Source organism: Trichinella spiralis (assembly GCF_000181795.1).
Source record: "Trichinella spiralis strain ISS 195 chromosome Unknown Scfld2, whole genome shotgun sequence".
Taxonomy (NCBI): Eukaryota; Metazoa; Nematoda; class Enoplea; order Trichinellida; family Trichinellidae; genus Trichinella; species Trichinella spiralis.
In genome coordinates, this window is record NW_003526941.1 from 2783301 (window position 1) to 2801207 (window position 17907).

Genomic DNA, 17907 nt, shown 5'->3' on the forward strand with positions numbered 1-17907 from the left:
TCATAAAATGCAACCAGTTGTTGAATAACCGCAAAGATGCGCGGCGCGCCAAGAATTAACGGAATTCAATGATTTAAAAGTTGTAATCGGCGGAGTGACCCGTGTCGTACCATACCAGAAAAGCAGGCAAAGGTGTGCGCAATTTGTCAACAGTGGAAAAGCAATTGTTGTGCAATTATGAAAAATCATCCGGTCCGCCGACGCAGTACGATGCTTGTTCGTCGTCGGTTCATTCACTTTGGTTGTTTTAAATTTAGAAAAAAAATACATATAGTACTTTGTAAGAACATACAAATAAATAAATAAATAAACAAATAAACAAAAAGCAGTAATAAATAAATGAATAAGAGAAATTAGAGAATTATGTGCAGAAAATTGGAGTTGAGGAGATGTGATGCATGTGCAAGACCGTCTTGCAGCAGCAGCAGCACCAGCACCAGCAATAACAACAACAGCAACAACAACGCCAGCTACTGCAACCAAAAAGCATCTGGCTTCAAGCGATTCGTCGTTGTTGGGGGTGACCTTAAAAAATCTTCTCGCTTGCTTAAATATCGAGGCCAGGAATGATGACAATGCAGTCGGCAGAAGCGACGCGCCTGGGAATCCGCAAGACAAGACACCGCCGACCACCGCCACCAAACACTGTTCCGTTCCCAAAAGCACAAGACTACTCCTTTCAGCTGGAAATGTTTCGATGAAATGTCACCACAAGCAGCCCTACACCACAAGCATTAACTAGAACGGTGTTGCCAAATTCGTTTAGCCGACCACGGCCAAAGTAAGCAAGCGGCCAATAGTAGCAGTAGTAGTAGTAGTCATGGATTAGTCGTATTATTCTTTTTACAAATATGAATCCCAAATCAAATAAAAAATATCATCCATACTGATAAATATTAGAATATTTCACATCTCTTTATGCTCAATCTTGTAAGCCATTGTACAATGTAAGCCATTGTAACAGTTTTTACATGCAATGATGGTGCAATTGGTAGGTGCAATCAGATTCCTCGTCGCCATTAAACCATCAAGCAGTTATTATTGATGTCGCTACAGTGCATGTATGATGGTCACTTTCTCGCAGGTTATCGGTATTTCATTTAAAATATTTTGCAAAATCTCTGTACAAATAATCTACCAGCATTGTCATACACTGGGATTTTTTTTTCTTGTTTTTTATCCAAAATTTTTTCTACTTTCAAAATTTTGCTTTTAATCATTGTATCTTCAATATTTGGTACTCGCCGATGATGTCAACATGGTGTTGTCCAAAAATTTGCAACGCAGTGGAAAAATCCCTTCGTTGATAGCCAATTTTGTCGAATGAATTGCGTCATGAGGTGACCGAAGAGGTCAAAAGCAGAAGCCTTGTTTAACCAAACGGCCAATTCGTACCGACAAGTAGCTCTTGTCAAGTTTAATTAACCAACACTGTCCGGCTAATTGCGTCCACTTATCTCACTAATATCTAGCTAATGCGTCACTGGTTCACTGCTTCGCACCCTCAATCAGTGCTCATGCGCACACATCTGCGATTACTAATATTACGCACTACCTACCACTATTACTATTACTGTTATTATTATGATTTTTAATATTAATCATATTACCAATACTATGGTATTCAATCATCAGGAATTATTCTGAGAGAGTCACCGGTACCAACTTGATCACTACATTGGAAAAATTAGCGTCATCCGGCGCCAAGGTATTCCAATATCCGTAGGCTATATTCATATATACATATACATATACAGCACAGCACAGAACAGAAGTAAAATAGAACAAAAGTGAGTCTGAAAATGTAGTGCATGTTTTGGGGTTTACTTATTTTCTTTATTACCAATCTTTCGTTGATTTTTCATTCCAAATGTTGTTGTAATGGAATACAGCAAACTAAAAACTACTTAACAAAATGATGATAAGAAGAAGAATCTAGTAAGGTTATTTTCCTTTCGGCTTGCTACTTTGTTCTGCATTGCAAAGTTACATATTAGTGGTATATTGGTTAACACCTTGTCCAGCTTTCTCTAAACAGTCAAGTACAAGAGTGTAAAAATTTAAATCAATTTCACGAGAACGACAACAGTCAAGCTGTAGTGCTCGTCGACTTGGCGTTAATCCACTCTAAAGATACAGAAATTTTCAGTCCCATTCGGCCAGTGGACAACTGCCGCCGGCCCTGGATTGCATGCATGTTGACAAATAAGGTGTGACAGCGGCATAGTTGTATACCGGCCGGCTATTCGCACTCGCGAATAGTCGGAATTCCAGAGTGCCGGTCATTGTGATAAAAGTCGGTGACCACCAGCGACGTACACTGTGGCTTTGTGCAGACAACGTGGCGTTCTTTGCCGTTCAATTCTCACTCTCACAATCTTCGTCATTTCAATTCACACAAAGTTACAAATAGGGGCTTCTCAAATCGCTTGTGTAATTATAAATACAGCTTGACACTCGGTCCACTACCTCCTGTAAGTTCTCTAAGATTCTGAGACGATAAGCTAGTATACCCGTTCAAGCAAGCACAATATTATATACACCACTAACTACACCACACTACACTACACTACACTACACTACCGTTAACTAGTAGTACTGGCTGCTATTTTCTCACGCACATATTCACTTCCTCCATTTGCTCATTCCATTATTTTTCTGCATAATATTTGCAAAAACCTTTTAATATAAGACCAGAAGCAAACAATGCAATAATGACCCCGACAGGCATCTTTGCAACAAATGCACTGTTGTTTTGCCACAATTGTTTACGGGATGCTTCTGCTGAGCATTTCTTCTTATCGATTATATTATATTATATTATATTATATTAATTAGTATGCCAAGAGGATTGCTAGATGGAAAGACAGCTAGTTAGTTAAATAGATAGAAAGATAGATAGATAGATAGATAGATAGATAGACAGATAGACATATAAGAAAGATGGCTAGCAAAATTATGCCTGCCGGCTGAACCACTGACACGCAGATTATTGTGCACAGCTTTTCACACGTTGCTTGCTCGCAGTTCGATAATGAAAAAAGATTTAAAAGAGACTGTGAAAAAATAAAAAAAATATTCCATTTCAGAAGCGCTGCTGCTCGTTGGACGTCGGTGATCGGCCGCGATGGCCAGCTTGTCGTCAATGCTGCTAGCAGTTCTGCTGGTGGTCATTTTGCAGACTGGCAACGCCAACCCGTACAGGGTGGCTAGGCGGAGCCGGACAATTCGCGAAAAGCCATGGGAGATGTCGGCCGGGAATTGCCCAATCTTCCAGAACGAGGTCTTGCACGCGGTCGTGGACCGCATCTGCGACATGTGCCATGAGATGTTTCGCAACGCCGACCCAAACCTGAGAGCCAAATGCAGGTATGTGTAGAAAAATTTCCATTTTCATTCGCATCAAGACTGAGTTGCAGAAGCAACTGCTTCAAAAATGAGCTTTTCACCACCTGTTTGGCAATATTCAACCCAACAATGGAGCTTGCGCCGCCAATCAAGCGCACCGTGCGGCTCGGAGGTTGACGGGCGTGGTCGTTACGTGTAAAAAACCATCCGGCTTTTCATCTACCGGCTTTGGTGAATTCCAGTAGCGGCAACAGCAGCAGAAGACAATAACAACAACAACAGCAACAACAACCAACTAACAAGAACCTGGTCGATGTATTGTTTTTCTACTTTAAAAGTACCTTTTCACACTTTAACTTCTCCTATGTGCAAGCTACTTCAGCCGGCTTGTACCGGCTTCCGCTGTGCTTCGAAACCGTACAAACCCGGTCTATTTTTCTGTGATTCTCTCATGCGTGTGCTCTCCTATTTTTGTTTTTTTCATCATTTTCTCTACTTCTTCTATTCCATTTTTTACGTCAGATTCACTCAAAAAATGGTGAATCATGAGAACATGTCTGAAAACTCTCAACTACTACTCCTACTACTACTACTACGCTTAGACAGGCAATGCTTGTCCGTATATTTTCTGTCGTCTGTGAATCTTCGCATTCTGTGTCTGTTTTAGACCTCCCTTCATATTCTTTTGCAGCTTTAATCGAAGCGAGCTTATAAATTATTGCTAGTTTAATGTGTTGAAAGACAAGAAAGAAAAGGAAAAAACTGTCAAAAATTGAATCCAGACTATTGAATTTGCTAAGCCACAAGACAGCTAACGCGAAAACTGCAGCTAAACAACATACAAACAGGAGGAGGAAAAAATGTTTTTGTTACTAACAACAACAGAAAGACCGAGATGCATTGTGTAAAACATATAAGAGAACTGTTACGTGTATACGTCAACGGACGACGTCTACACATATTTCAGATTCCTGCAGATCATTATCAGCAATGACAACATAGTAATATGGTGAAGTTGAAGACGTTTAGCCTACTTGTTTAAATATTGTCTATCCTGAAAGCGACGTGCTCTTTCGCTCAGGCAGGTGTAGTCAGGTCGTGCTAGATTGAACGGTTTAGTGAAAAGCAGCTCAGCGGCACAGAACAGGCAGCCCCCACCAATATATACCACCGACGGGCTGAGACCATTGCCGGTGGCAGTGCTGACGTCGAGATGATGACAGAAACGCGGAAACAATATTAACTTAGCAAACTTAAACCAAAGCAACAAAGCTGAACACTGGTGCAAATATTAATAATGATAATAACTTGAAAAGCTGCTTTCAAACCAAGTGAACCAAACAAATACTCCACCCATATAAGATGTGTGTAGAAGAACATATATGATAGAAGCCAGTCGAACAAATTTTATCGTATGCATATATATATATATATATATATATATATATATATATATATATATGCATACGATAAAATTTTATAAACATTCGAAATTAAACAAAATATCATAACAGAAAACATGAAAAAATCGCGTGCAATTTTTTCAAAGACGACGCAGATACAAGAACATTTGAACTTCATTTCACAATTACATCAAAATGAAAAGTGCGAATTTATAATAATAACATGCTGATAAACTATAAGCTACTGTCATGAATGCGTTGCATTTAATAAATATGATTTATAAATATTAAACTGAAAGCTGATGAAATTGCTGCTTATCACAGTTTTGCGGCAAAAGTGAATGTGATTGTCATTTTCATTATCAATAAATTCATTCATTCGTTGATCATGAATATGCATTATTTAATTGCGCAATATCAAAAAAATTATTTTTCTACATTAACTGCTAACAAAAAAAGAAATATAATTAAAATAAAAAATCTTCACTATAAAATAAATTGTAAAAAATATTAATAAGAAGTAAACAAATTATTATTATTATAAAGGTATATATTTTCAATGAAAAGTAATATTTCAATTGAAAATACATCGAATTATTACTGCAAAACCATGTTTTTTAACTTTGTAAAAAATAATATTACTGATAGATGTATTTTAAAATTCTAAAACTAAAATAATTCCTAAAATGCATATCGATTCATTCAATTATAACAATGCACACTTTGCCTATTTACAATCAAAAAATAAAAATGACGTCGCTTAAATAAAATAATTATTAATTAAACCGTTCTCTTAAACTCATAATGATATTGGAAATTGATCAATATTTGGCAGTAAAAAACAACAAAGACAAATGCTTTAATGCTAAGCAAATTCCACTTTATGAACAATTTCATTCATTTACAAAATATACATTTTTATATCTGTAAAAAATAATAACTATTGTTTTGTCATCATATTATAAAGAAAAGGCAATAAAGCACGGATGTAATTTAATGAATGGCAAAAAGTTGATCAAAACAATTTTACTAATAATAAATTCTACTACTACTACTACTACTAATAATAATAATAATACAATTTAAAATTAAATGAACAACAAAGTAAATTGTGATATTTCTCAACTTTTAATATTGATTTAAAAATTGAAAAAAAAGAATGCACAGGTTAAATGAAACTGTAAAATAAACTGGGGAAATTTTGAATTCCTTTAAAATTTTTTAATAAAACGCACGCCTGACAACAAACACTCGCTCTTTGCAAACTCTGCAAACGAGTAATGCAAATTACAACTGCAAATCAATGCATATATCTTGGCAAACAAATTGTGCAGTAAAAATTCGCTGCATACATACAAAAATGTACAAGAATATTATTGTTCTAAAATTGAAATTCTCTTCGTCACAGGAACATTCTCAAACTCTCATTTCGTCATCACACACTCAAGTCGTTCAACAAACAATAATGATGATGATGTAAATGTAAATAAAAGCCGTAACGAGCAGCTTTTACAAAATGCTTGTTGAGAAAGTTAAATTTCTATAAATAATATACACAACGTTTGGCGTACATAATTGCGTGCACAGTTTCCCGTTTGGTTGGCTTAAACGATTTTATAAAAAAAATAATAATAAAGAAAAGAAATCCATCTATACAGCATCGTTGGGAAAACATTGTGAGTATTTAACAGCAAGAAGATATATTTACGTAATATTTATTATGTGCGCAAAATTTCACATCCGAAGCGAATTTTAAGGATCATTTCACCACTGAGATCGATATCAACGTGTTAGCAAGCAACAAGACATGCTGCTACCAATATTAACATTTCTGGTATTTGACAAAGAAAATTTATACGACGATTCTTTTATCAAATATTTTTTGCATGACAATTATTTTTCTAGCTCAAGATAGCGTTCGTAAGCAGCGTCATTTATGAAAAATATTATGCCGGTTCAACATCTGTAAAAAGTTTTACAATTTTACAATAATTCACTGGCTTGATGATCTGCTTGTTCAGATAATACGCACTTATGTCCCTCCAGACAAGGCATCATGGAAAGTACCCTTTCCAAATTACAGCCCGGTGCATTATTCGGCCCCCTGTGATGCAAACAAACATTGCGATCCGGAAAAATTGAGGTAAGTACACAGTTAATAAAATATCAAGAAAAATACCAAAAAAAAACATCTCGATTTAGTGAAAGTGAAAATATATTTTACTAAATATTTCCCAGTCGACGAGCTATTTATCAGTTTTTCCATCATCCGTAGGCTTCTCTCAAGCATTAGCGAACAATACTAGCTAGCATAGCTACCCCCTGAGCACGTTAATTATTAGACAGCAGAATTTTTCGAACAGCACATTTCATTGCAACTGCTAACTTATTTCATTAAAATAAGTAAAATCTTCTCGCATATTTAAATCGATAAGCATAAAATCAATAAATAAACTGAAATAACAGGACAAATAATAAGCCTAAACAAGTACAAATAATAAACAGGAACAGTTGAATAGAAGAAATACCTTCACTTGCATGATTGATGGGCCAGTCTTATTATTACTGTTCATATAAGTTAAATAACATGCAATGCTACGAAAAATCATTTCACAAATGGAATACCTTTTCTTGTTGAAAAACATTCATTGCAACTTTCCCATAGCTCACTGCTGAAAAAAAAACCAAAAAACAAGCTAATGCAACGAAAATTTCATGGCAGAAGTTTTTTCAAAGTCATCTTGACGCGCAATTTCAATTTCTCGTCGCATAATTTCAACAAAAAATTTTCAGCCCTACGGTGAAGTTCAACAGCATCGACAACAACGTAGACAGACGATCGACAGGAAAGAAATATTCAATCAATGAAAAAGGTTTTCCTATGAATCCGAACGGAAGGACAGGAGTAGAAGGACGCGGCATCCTGCCATTTTATGGACCAAACTACGTGGTCGTCTCCTTGATCACCCGGTAAATAATCGAACTGCAAACAATGAATTTTCAACTGTACAATTCTGAACCGTGTTCGTTTAATCAATCAGGAGTTCAAAACCGATCGAATATTTGGCAGTACAAAATGCTGACACTGATCTGGACATTCTTGGCATACCAGCAGTAAGGAAGAAGTGGCTTTGTTTCATCACGAAATAGATTAAAATTTAAAAACAGCAAAGCTCACTTTGATTTTTTCTTTAGGAATTTGTCACCATGCCAGATTCGGTCAAAATAACACCGAAAGCAAGAACAGTCATCAAAGAAATCATGCTCAAATCGTACGCCAACGCAACTATTGAAGAGATATTTAACAAAGTGACAAAAAAGACCACACTGGTAGAAAGTGCCTTGTGACAATAAGTGAAGCGCTTTGAACTGTGAATTTAAAATTTCGCTTCAAACGTTTCAGCTATTCCGCGGAACATTGGACGACGAAAGGAACACGGACAACGCCTGGATTGAAGTGATCTGGATTCAGCTCGCTGATTCGAATGTGAGAAAACTCGGCTTGGTTGAAGTTGAAGAAAGCAACAACCCGCTCGGCCTGCACTGGACTCCGCTGGATATTTCAGAATTGAAAGCCCGGCTTCAACGATTGGTCGCTCAAGCGAACCTGAGCATCACGGACTCGGCAAAGCAACAGGCGAGAGAATTCGCCTGGGACATGAGAGATCAGGGAACGGCGGGAAAATTCAAAACTTTCGTCAACATCCTGGCCAACGGTGTAACAATGGTCAACATCGTCTTGACAACTGCCTCGCTGGCCGGCTAGTTGGCTAGCGCACCAACCCACACCACCTTGCAAACAACAGTAAACTAAACACTACCAACCACTACTAAGCTAAACCAAACCAAACTAACCACCGTTCAACCGTTGAATCATTTGTAAAGAAAAAAACAATTTGAAAAAATTCATACATCGAAATAAAAAAACAGCATCTTACCAAAATAAAATAACAAAGCACAACTGTCGTAACTGTGAAAAAGTATCTTCCAAAAAACCGCTGAAAAGTACTCTGCTTCAACGAGGAATCGAAAGTACTTTGCAAATGCTTCTTCGTCAAAGTTAAAAAAAGAGCTTTTGAAAGTAACACCAAGCCACTACCGTACACCAAATATTATTTACAGACAATCAAGTTCAATTGTCGTAGTGGAGTAAGTCAAATTTTAATTTTCATGCCGCTGTCAAATTGAGAGATATTTGCCTTCTTTGGAAATTTTCATTATTATTTATTGTTTTTTTTTGCTTTTCTACTTAGAATTCTTTCTAAATATATGACTTCAAATCTTCGCGCAGAATTTGTGAATAACCAAATTAATTATACAAACAACTCACGCATGAAAAAGTACACGCACAAACACAAACTCGAATAACAGAAATAATTTTACTCTTTTCATGCCATCGGAAAACTGTTATAAGCATCGTTTCAATTTTCCACTCTACCGCAACCAATTTTGGTTTCCAGGAAAATGCACTCGGTACAGACATAGTTACAGTCAAAAAAACTGCCAAAGCAGATCGCCTGTGCCAATAAACTAGCTCCTTCCTCTGTTGACTACTGTCATCTATGCGACGTTCCACAGTGGCTACTGCTTTCATACTGTTATTCATACGGTTTTGTAAATTGTTACTGTCGGCAAAATGCTCGAATCAGCAAGCCAAAGGGCATTTATTCATTCTTTTATTCCAACAAAGTCACCTTGAAGTTACAGATTTCCACGATACGGCCCTTGCATTTTCAAAAACTAAAACGTAAAACAAAAAAGTAATAATCAGATAATTTCTTATCAAAAAGTTGTAAAAAGTAAAAAACTATGAGAAACAAATTCATTTCAATGTATGTAAAAAAAGTACTGCATGATGTGAACAGAAAATATTCTCTGCTCTTTTTGTAACAACACTGTTTATGTGATGATGATGTGATTAATAAAAGTGGCTAAAATGAAATAAACATCAAATTACTGGAATAAATATTCGCACAGAAAAAAAATACAACTTGCGTCTGTAGGCAAGACCATTTGTTAGTCAAATTAAGCGTGCAATTATGCAAACTCTATGCGACGGAGGATTTCAAAAACAAATAAAAAATACTACAACTATTGCCAAAATATTATTTCATCACAATTTAAAACATGCCAACGTGGTTGAATTAAAATTTTTAGCGCAAAAATTATCTAGCCTGTATAATGATTTAAACTTTTCAAAATACACTTTACAGAATAAACATAATCAAGTTCAAATTGACATGGAATCATATATACGTAGATAGAACTTTTCGTAAGCAGATTGAAAATAGCATGAAAATTTGTTTCTTTTTCAAAAATTTACCTGAATGACCAACGATGGACCACCGGCAGTAATTTCAGCCGGAATTTGCGACAGTGGACAATTTTCGATGCTCATTATTTCCAATGACCCGCACAATGCAAGCTCGTACGGCAACGTGTGCAACGAAGGATTGTCGTTTATGTACAAAGATTTCAAATTTTCCAATGTTCCTGCACAGGAATGATTTCCAATGTTAATAAAACTTCGGCGAAAACAATTTTTCTTACCAATCTCTTCAGGTAAATAAGTCAAATTATTCTCACCGGCCCTCAAATCTTTCAAGCTGACCAAATTGCTGTAGAAAAGAGAGAGTGAGAGAGAAAAAAAATTAAAAATTGAAATAAATACACTGATGAAAATATTTTAAATTTGCAAAATTTATACCCAATTGTTCGCGGCAGACTTGTCAGTTTGTTAGACTGAACCAACAGCTTGGTCAAGTTGAGCAAGAAGCCAATCTCATTTGGAAGACTTTCCAATTCGTTCTCTTCCAAATCTAGCTCGCGCAACTTTTTCAAATTTCCAATACTCAGAGGTAGACGCTAAATGCGGAAAGAAAATTAGCAACAGCGCTCTATGCTTTTTGCAAAATATAACCACGACGTAGTTAATTGAGATCATATGTGCATACTTTTATGTAGTTGTTGCTCATGATGAGAATTTCTAAATTTTGCAGTTTGTCAATATCATCTGGCAGTAATCTCAACTGATTGGTGCTTAAATTCAATTCGACCAAACTTTTCCACGTGCCAATATCTATAAAATTATAAAACATCAAATCACCGAATGTCAAGTGAAAAATAACCGACAAAATAAACGCTATTATCATATTATTATTTTCATTATTACCCAACGGCAATGCAGTCAATTCGTTCTCCTTCAAATTCAACGTGGTCAAATGTTTGGCGCGTGAAAAAATTCCAAAAGGAATTTTGCCAATTTGATTGTGCTCCAAGTTGACTGCCTGTTTGAACAACAAACATCTGATTACCGAACTGCTTTAAACTGTACAACCAAACTCTACAACGCACCACTGAGGCCGTGAATTGAGCAGGTCCGCCTTGTGGAAATGCGGCAAAATCATTCCTGCTGAGATTAATCGTCGACACATTCGACAACCTGGACAACATACCCTCCTATGAGAAAAATAACAATAATAATTATTGTACAAAAATTAAAGGAAATTTTTGTTTGTTGTTCTATCTATTGTCTGCTTTCTTCTTATATATATATATATATACTTACTGGTAAATATGACAAATTGTTGCCTTCAATATTGAATTCTTCCAATTTTGTACAATTTGACAGTGAAGCAGGAATTGCTGTCAATTTATTGTAACGTAAACCCAGCCGAGTCAAATTGCGCAAACAGCCGACACTTTCTGGGATCTCAGACAGTTCGTTGTGTTGAAAATCCAACTGAGACAATTCTGCACACTGACCAATTTCTGTTTTGAGAAAAAAAACAATAAAATTATCAATTACATTAAAATATTTATAGCCGAAAGACTGAATTTCAACAACACTACACTACTCACCGCAAGGCACATTGCGCAAATGATTATATGAGCATAATAGAACAAGAAGACATTGAAGTGAGCCAATTGAATATGGCAACGCCTGAATTTTATTCTCGCGCAAATCCAACATTTTTAATTTCTAAAAATAAAGCACAAAAAAGCAGAATTTTATCCATTAAACTGCTTGATTTGCATAATTGCTCACTCTCAACAGACAGATTTGTTCGTCGACATTGGTGATTCTGTTGTATCGAAGCCACAATGTTTCCAATGATGTTATGTGATAGATGACCGGTGGAATCTTAAAAATGAAAAACAAAAATAAATCATCAATATATATGTTGAACTAAATGAATGTTCAGCATGCATAATGAACAACCTCGTTCAGACGATTGTGGCGTAGATCCAACGCCTGAAGATCTACCAGTGCAGCCAGCGAATCCGGCAAGGCAGTTAAATAATTTTCCGACAAGCCCAGCTTGCGCAAGCTGACCAAATTGCCAATTTCCGTCGGCAAAGTGGTCAACTTGTTCTTGTACAAAAACAATTCTGTAAGTTGCACAAGTTCTCGAATAGACGGTGGAATGGATGTAATCTGCATTTGTGCAATGTGAAACATATTTTTATGAGGAATAAAAAATAAATTAAAAAAGAAAAATACTCACATCTGAAGAACTCAAATCTAGCCGCGTATTTTGATTGTCTCTACATTTTTGAAATTCTTTCTGCAAATCCTAAAACAGAAAACCAAAAAATGTAAAACCAGCACACTGTTAATTTTAAAACTGCCTTACACCAAACAAGTGACTTTTTGAATTGTGCAGAAGAAATTGTAAAAGAAATTTTTTAAATTATACATTTAATACCCCTCCCGGGAAATAAGCGGATGCATTGCAAATTCATGATGCAACCAATTTTGAATATATATATATATATATATATATTGAAATCAATTGCGACAACAATCACAGCAATTTCACAAAGTAAATCTGACAGCAATTGCCCAAATAGAAAAGATAGGCTGCTTTTATGAAAAAAGCATGCAAATAGAAACTCGTCATTCCAGACTGAATGAACAAGCTTCTTTTTTTAATTTTTCCATTCGCAACAAATTCGACCATCCAACACAAAAGCTACAACTTCCCACTTGCTAACCATTACTGCTTGATTGTCGAATAAATCTATTTCCTTTTTCCTAGTTCTTCTTTTTTTGGTTTCGTTCTTCACGACGAAAAAAGTGTACATGGAAAACAGAAAAGTGTTTAAAAATGTAACCTTGAACAAATGATAATTTTTTTCAATAACTGACAACAAAGCAACCAAGAGATGATTGATGACTATTGTGAAATGGGAAGAAGTGTGGCAAATATGAATGCAAAATTTAGATAACAAATTATCAAGTGGTGATGTTTATTAAAATGTGACGATTATTATTATTATCATTGTTTCTACTAGGCAGTCGTTTCGTTTCGTCATCATCAAGAATCACGAAAACAGAAGAAACACACACGATCGCTGTTGCATATGTTTCAGCTTATCATCATCATCATCATCATCATCATCATCATCGAGCTCTCTCACTCATTATAACGCAGAATTACATATGTCATTAAACTAACGCTCCACACTGCGTTGTCGCTAGAATCGAATAAAATTTAAATATTCAACAAATAAATGAACAGATAACAAATTTTCATATGAAAAAAGGTCATATGAGGAAGAATGAAAAATGAATAATGCTTGTTGGCTGTTGGCAAAGACCAAAAATTCAAATCGACGCTTGCACTCGATGTTTACATGATGCTGTTATCACCGTACGGTTGTGTTATCGAACTTTCAGCAAGCCGCATGATGATAATGATGATTCACAAAATTTCCAATAAAAACTTCTGCTCAAAAATAATAATCGTAAAGTGAATTCAATTTTCTTTATTGGTTTGATCGAGAAAAAAGCAACTTCCCAGATACTTATTTTTTCTTTTTTGATAATTGCATTCCCCACTGAGATTTAAATCGAACCCTCTCAACGGGAGATGCTGAAAAAATATTATTGTTCTTCATCAATTGGCCATTTCAAGCCCAGCACAACCGGACCCGAGCAACCGGGAGAAATTGGTACATAAAAGCCTTAAGGCGACAGAATGATGGTCATCAATCCTCTACCACCACCCCCACCCTCCTAATCAGGACCATCTTTAACATGTGAAGCAGATCTGAAATTTGGAAAAAACCAGTCCACCGAACCCGTAAGTTACAGTACTATCATAGCAGGCAATTAATAATTTGTTTTCGTGATTGTGGTTGATCGAAAAGAAAAAATAAGCGCAATACTAGCGTGCCAACAGAGGTGAAAAATAGAATCTGCTTGCTCACAGCGGCAAACAGATGTGCAAGCCAACTGACCTCAACTGGAGAGAGGTAGAAGGCAATTTATTATTATCATTATCTCCTTCTTCTTTTTTGCGATCCATGCCATGCACAGAAAGGTCGACAATTCTTCATTCAGTTCACCGGCTTCAGTGTGCACTTGCCAATAATAAATAAAAGGCAGTGGATGAGAAAAGGGGGAGAGGGAGAGAAGAGAAAAAACCAAAAAAAAAACACCACTACGTTGCTTTTGCATACACAGACAAACAAAAGGATATATATAATTGAATGGAGAGAGGAAAGAGAGGCAAAGAAGAAATGAAACATATTTTCATGAACAGAAATTCGCCAATTTTGAAAATGATAATTTTCAAATTTTTGCCAGAGGCTTCTTATCATTGAACTGGATTTCACTTGCGACAACAACACCACCAAAGACGAAGAAATTATGAAAAAGCAAGACAGACAACGGTCAATGAAATAAATGTGATAATAATAACAAATTAAATAAAATTAAATTAAATTTTACACAAAAACTTGTGCTTACAACTCGCTTTTCATCCGGGTATGAACAAGGCGTTTCGACAGTGCCATTGCTGGCGCTGTTTCGACGTCGATAGCGCAACGAGTAGAGCTTTTCTAAAAAACCGATCGGTGATTTCGACCTAACACGACCTCCACCAATCGACACTGTTTGAGCAGATTTTTGAGGTCTGAATTCCAAAGAGCGATGCCTTTCAGTTTCCATTTCCACTGGTCAATTTAAATGTGAAACGAAATTTGCCTTCAGTTCATCATAATTTGCTCTTCAAATGGGTGTGGCGTCTTGTTGTTGTTGTTGCTGTTGGGTTGATTTGAATTTCTTTTCGCACAAATGAAACAAGCAACGAGCAAAATTGAAGAATCAAGAATAAGATTGCTGATTGGAACAAAGACGACGACAAACGTGTGTGCTTATGTCAGTGTGTGTGTGTATATATGATAAGAAAATTCAAAGCAAGTAAGCAAGCAAGCAAGAAGGAAAGATAGCAAGATAGCAGGCAAGCAAGCAAGCAAGCAAAGCTCCTCTACTGACTGACTAACTAACTGACGGCTGGACAACAGCTGCTCAATGAGGCACAGCAGTTAAGCTAGGTTCGGCCGAGTACAATGTTCCAGTACTATGTCGAGGTCGAATGGCCGCAGCAAACCGAATACTTTTCACACACATACACACACAAATACAACGCCAACTCTCTGACGAACACAACAGTAGTTGCTTTTCAATTTCTCTCTGCCCTGCTTTTTTACAAATTATTCAAGATAAAAATAGAATGCAACATGATAGTAAAGAATAAATTAAATATATTTTTAGAAAATTAAAAATTTTTCTCAAATAAAAAATGAACAAAAACAGCGTGACTGAAAGCTGCTAGTAGTAGCAGTAGTTGTAGTAGAAGTTAGTAGCCGGCACTGGACTGTTGCTGTTGCTGCTGCTGCTGCTGTTGCTGCTGCAAAAGCAAACGTGCACGCTTGTTCATTTACACAATCTAGGACACTGGCGTGACAATGGACCGGGTCGAAAATGAACCAATGACACGAGTTTGAATTCCACTTTGCCTTCCATGCTTGCATGCTTGCTTGCTTGCTTGGCCGAACACTGCCGCCGGGTCGGCAAGAAATTTAGATCGCAACCCGATCGCAGCGCCACGAAACCCTCACACACACACACACACACACACACACACACACACACACACACACACACACACACACACACACACACACACACCAATGCTCGCTTTATTATTATTCTCATTTCATTTTTCCTTTTCAAAACGCACCCATATTTCATATTGTTTACAAAATTGCTCAACAACAAAAATCAATGCTTTCAAATTTGGAAAATTATCACCCTTTCATCATTATGATTAATTAAGAACAAAGCTAAATTTATCAATAATTTATCCAAATTGACATGATCAAATTATGTACAGAAAATTTGGATAATGAATAACAAATAAGATTATATTTTGCAATAAATATTCCTTTTAGTCTTTGATAAGCATGTTGAATGATCACTACCAGTGGAAAGTAAACACAATCACACACTTCACCATGTGTGTGTGTCTTACTGTAACGCTGCTGCAACTGAGCTTATTATCAATTAGCCGTAACGCACTTGGAACGCAAATTGGAGAACAATCCAAACTTCCTCAATTACTGATTGCAAGAAAAGCAAAAATTAAAACAAAAAACAATACACTTGACAAAAAAATCTTTTACAAACCACTTATCGAAGAAGAAAATTGATTTTCAAGTATTAATTTTGTTTGCATTCCCAGTCATCACTGAACTTGAGTGGAGTTTGATTTTTTTTTTGCTTCTTTCACTTTTGCTGTTCAATAAATTAATTGTTCAACATTTATCGGTCAATAAATTTATTTTTGAATTTGCATGAATAAAAGAATACCCAATATCATTGGACGAGAGAAAAAGGAAATAATTTCCCCTTTTTCCCATTTGAGAGTAGTTTTGCTTAGATGTTTGGTGTTGATTACGTTTCAGCACATGCTTTAAATAGTGTTCTCAATGAACAAAAGTTAAAGTATATATTACTTTTGTAAAAATTTGTTTGTTTGCTTGCGACGTCAGAAAGCGGCTCAGAGTGGAATTTAGCATGAAATGAGAAACAAGAAAACAAAATTAAAAGCCAAAAGCCTTCCAGCTTCGAGCAGAAAACCAAACCAGTAAAAATATACACACCACCAATATAACAACAACAATAATAACTTCCTTGTTTACCGAAGAAATGCTGCCCTCGTCAGAAAAAAAAGTATCGCATTTTGAACAAACATTCGCTCGATTGTTCCCTCCATTGCACAATGTTGAGAGTAATGATTGATTAATTTTTAAAGCAATAAAAAAGGGGTAAGAATAAAAAACAGGCAGAAATGTATAACTTGAAAAAACAGAGTTAATGCAAAAATAATAATACAACAAAAAACCCCTCCCAACAATCATGTGAATTGATTCATTACAATTTCAGCTTGAATTGTTTTGCATCGCCCGGTGGTGTCGTTAGCGTGTTTAAACTAATTTTTGAAACAAACCAGAGAAGAAAACCTGCCACTTTTGCACTGGTCTATAGAAAAGCTTTAAAAAGACAATTTTCAAGAACACAAAGACAACATACATATAGCCTCTCTCGTGCATGCCCTCCATCTTTCTTACAAGAGTAGCTATTCTAAGACAAGTTTTGTAATGCCCAAAACAAGAAACGTCTGCTAAAATAGAACTTTAAAGTTAAACTGCAATAAATCAGTAAATAAATAAATAAGTCGACAAAAATAAAATATGCCAAAATAATTTCACCGCCCGCCCAGCCTACTGTACTAGAAACGATCAGCTACATGTGACATGGTGAAATTGTTATTTGACAAAAATTTCTTCAAAGCAAAACTTACCGGCTGTTTACCAACTGTCGGTCGTTTTTTGCTCCCAGGATGCAGTGGTTTGTCAAGACCAGGTCGTTCAAGAATCATCACACGACGGGCATCACGAGGAGACCGATTCGTCTCTTGAGAAGCTTTCTAAATGAATATAAATATACCATAAATAAACAGATTTTTATCTTAAATTTAAAGCATGCGAAAGTGGTGATAAATTTTTTACTAATCAGTCCAAATAAGAGAATAAGAAAAAAAAATCAGCAAAGCAATAAATATCAGAACAACAAAAATTGCCATGATATAACAGAATGCTAATTGATAATAAAGCAAGAAGAATTTACTTTTCTACTGAGCTTTCTTTGCAAAAAGGGAGCTTTTTCAGTCGTGCCAAACTGGAATGAAAATGTGCTGGAAAGACGCGATGGAATTGGAATTTCAGCTTGTTCAGCTGCTGTAATTTGGACAAAGCGATCCAAGGAAAAAGCCCTCAACGGTGGACAACGTTGGCGACTCAT

General features: G+C 36.0%; 5 protein-coding genes across 5 annotated transcripts; 1 reads left to right on the forward strand and 4 right to left on the reverse strand.

Moving 5' to 3' along the window:
- On the reverse strand, window positions 1–1020 carry Tsp_03104 (hypothetical protein). The gene is made up of 5 exons (XM_003379395.1): window positions 911–1020; window positions 740–839; window positions 624–683; window positions 313–525; window positions 1–276 (listed from the first exon to the last, which is right to left on the reverse strand). Exons 1-5 carry the CDS (start codon window positions 1018–1020, stop codon window positions 1–3), a joined length of 759 nt encoding a protein of 252 aa, XP_003379443.1.
- A 618-nt stretch (window positions 1021–1638) lies between these two features.
- Tsp_03105 (hypothetical protein) lies at window positions 1639–2286 on the reverse strand. The gene is given in 5 exon segments (XM_003379396.1): window positions 1639–1727; window positions 1844–1896; window positions 1991–2127; window positions 2138–2182; window positions 2236–2286. The coding sequence occupies 5 exon segments, from the start codon at window positions 2284–2286 to the stop codon at window positions 1639–1641; spliced, it is 375 nt and encodes a 124-aa protein (XP_003379444.1).
- An 841-nt stretch (window positions 2287–3127) lies between these two features.
- Tsp_03106 (putative nudix hydrolase 6) lies at window positions 3128–8517 on the forward strand. The gene is made up of 6 exons (XM_003379397.1): window positions 3128–3369; window positions 6835–6894; window positions 7545–7721; window positions 7793–7865; window positions 7947–8081; window positions 8155–8517. The coding sequence occupies exons 1-6, from the start codon at window positions 3128–3130 to the stop codon at window positions 8515–8517; spliced, it is 1050 nt and encodes a 349-aa protein (XP_003379445.1).
- Window positions 8518–9452: 935 nt separating this feature from the next.
- Window positions 9453–12486, reverse strand: Tsp_03107 (putative leucine Rich repeat-containing domain protein). The gene is made up of 12 exons (XM_003379398.1): window positions 12461–12486; window positions 12256–12299; window positions 11974–12189; window positions 11807–11895; window positions 11613–11733; window positions 11320–11522; window positions 10924–11210; window positions 10880–10893; window positions 10706–10830; window positions 10459–10616; window positions 10075–10342; window positions 9453–9491 (listed from the first exon to the last, which is right to left on the reverse strand). The coding sequence occupies exons 1-12, from the start codon at window positions 12484–12486 to the stop codon at window positions 9453–9455; spliced, it is 1590 nt and encodes a 529-aa protein (XP_003379446.1).
- A 4491-nt stretch (window positions 12487–16977) lies between these two features.
- On the reverse strand, window positions 16978–17907 carry Tsp_03108 (hypothetical protein). The gene is made up of 5 exons (XM_003379399.1): window positions 17734–17907; window positions 17408–17533; window positions 17316–17349; window positions 17175–17227; window positions 16978–17085 (listed from the first exon to the last, which is right to left on the reverse strand). The coding sequence occupies exons 1-5, from the start codon at window positions 17905–17907 to the stop codon at window positions 16978–16980; spliced, it is 495 nt and encodes a 164-aa protein (XP_003379447.1).

Excerpts from the sequence above, each read along its gene's own strand:
- Tsp_03104 (XM_003379395.1), bottom strand. The coding sequence starts at position 1,020 with ATGGCGACGAGGAATCTGATTGCACCTACCAATTGCACCATCATTGCA. Across the intron at positions 840-910 it reads AAGATTGAGCATAAAGAGAT|AATAATACGACTAATCCATG; the intron begins GTGAAATATTCT and ends ATTTGTAAAAAG. Across the intron at positions 526-623 it reads TTTGGTGGCGGTGGTCGGCG|GTCACCCCCAACAACGACGA; the intron begins GTGTCTTGTCTT and ends AGATTTTTTAAG.
- Tsp_03105 (XM_003379396.1), bottom strand. The coding sequence starts at position 2,286 with ATGACCGGCACTCTGGAATTCCGACTATTCGCGAGTGCGAATAGCCGG. Across the intron at positions 2,183-2,235 it reads CGAGTGCGAATAGCCGGCCG|GGCCGGCGGCAGTTGTCCAC; the intron begins GTATACAACTAT and ends CATGCAATCCAG. Across the intron at positions 1,728-1,843 it reads GAAAAATCAACGAAAGATTG|CCTACGGATATTGGAATACC; the intron begins GTAATAAAGAAA and ends ATATGAATATAG.
- Tsp_03106 (XM_003379397.1), top strand. The coding sequence starts at position 3,128 with ATGGCCAGCTTGTCGTCAATGCTGCTAGCAGTTCTGCTGGTGGTCATT. Across the intron at positions 3,370-6,834 it reads AACCTGAGAGCCAAATGCAG|CCCGGTGCATTATTCGGCCC; the intron begins GTATGTGTAGAA and ends TCCAAATTACAG. Across the intron at positions 8,082-8,154 it reads TGACAAAAAAGACCACACTG|CTATTCCGCGGAACATTGGA; the intron begins GTAGAAAGTGCC and ends CAAACGTTTCAG.
- Tsp_03107 (XM_003379398.1), bottom strand. The coding sequence starts at position 12,486 with ATGCATCCGCTTATTTCCCGGGAGGG. Across the intron at positions 11,734-11,806 it reads GTCGACGAACAAATCTGTCT|AAATTAAAAATGTTGGATTT; the intron begins GTTGAGAGTGAG and ends CTTTATTTTTAG. Across the intron at positions 10,617-10,705 it reads TGAGCAACAACTACATAAAA|CGTCTACCTCTGAGTATTGG; the intron begins GTATGCACATAT and ends TTCCGCATTTAG.
- Tsp_03108 (XM_003379399.1), bottom strand. The coding sequence starts at position 17,907 with ATGAGTCGCCAACGTTGTCCACCGTTGAGGGCTTTTTCCTTGGATCGC. Across the intron at positions 17,534-17,733 it reads AAAGAAAGCTCAGTAGAAAA|AAAGCTTCTCAAGAGACGAA; the intron begins GTAAATTCTTCT and ends ATATTCATTTAG. Across the intron at positions 17,086-17,174 it reads GTCTTAGAATAGCTACTCTT|ACCAGTGCAAAAGTGGCAGG; the intron begins GTAAGAAAGATG and ends GCTTTTCTATAG.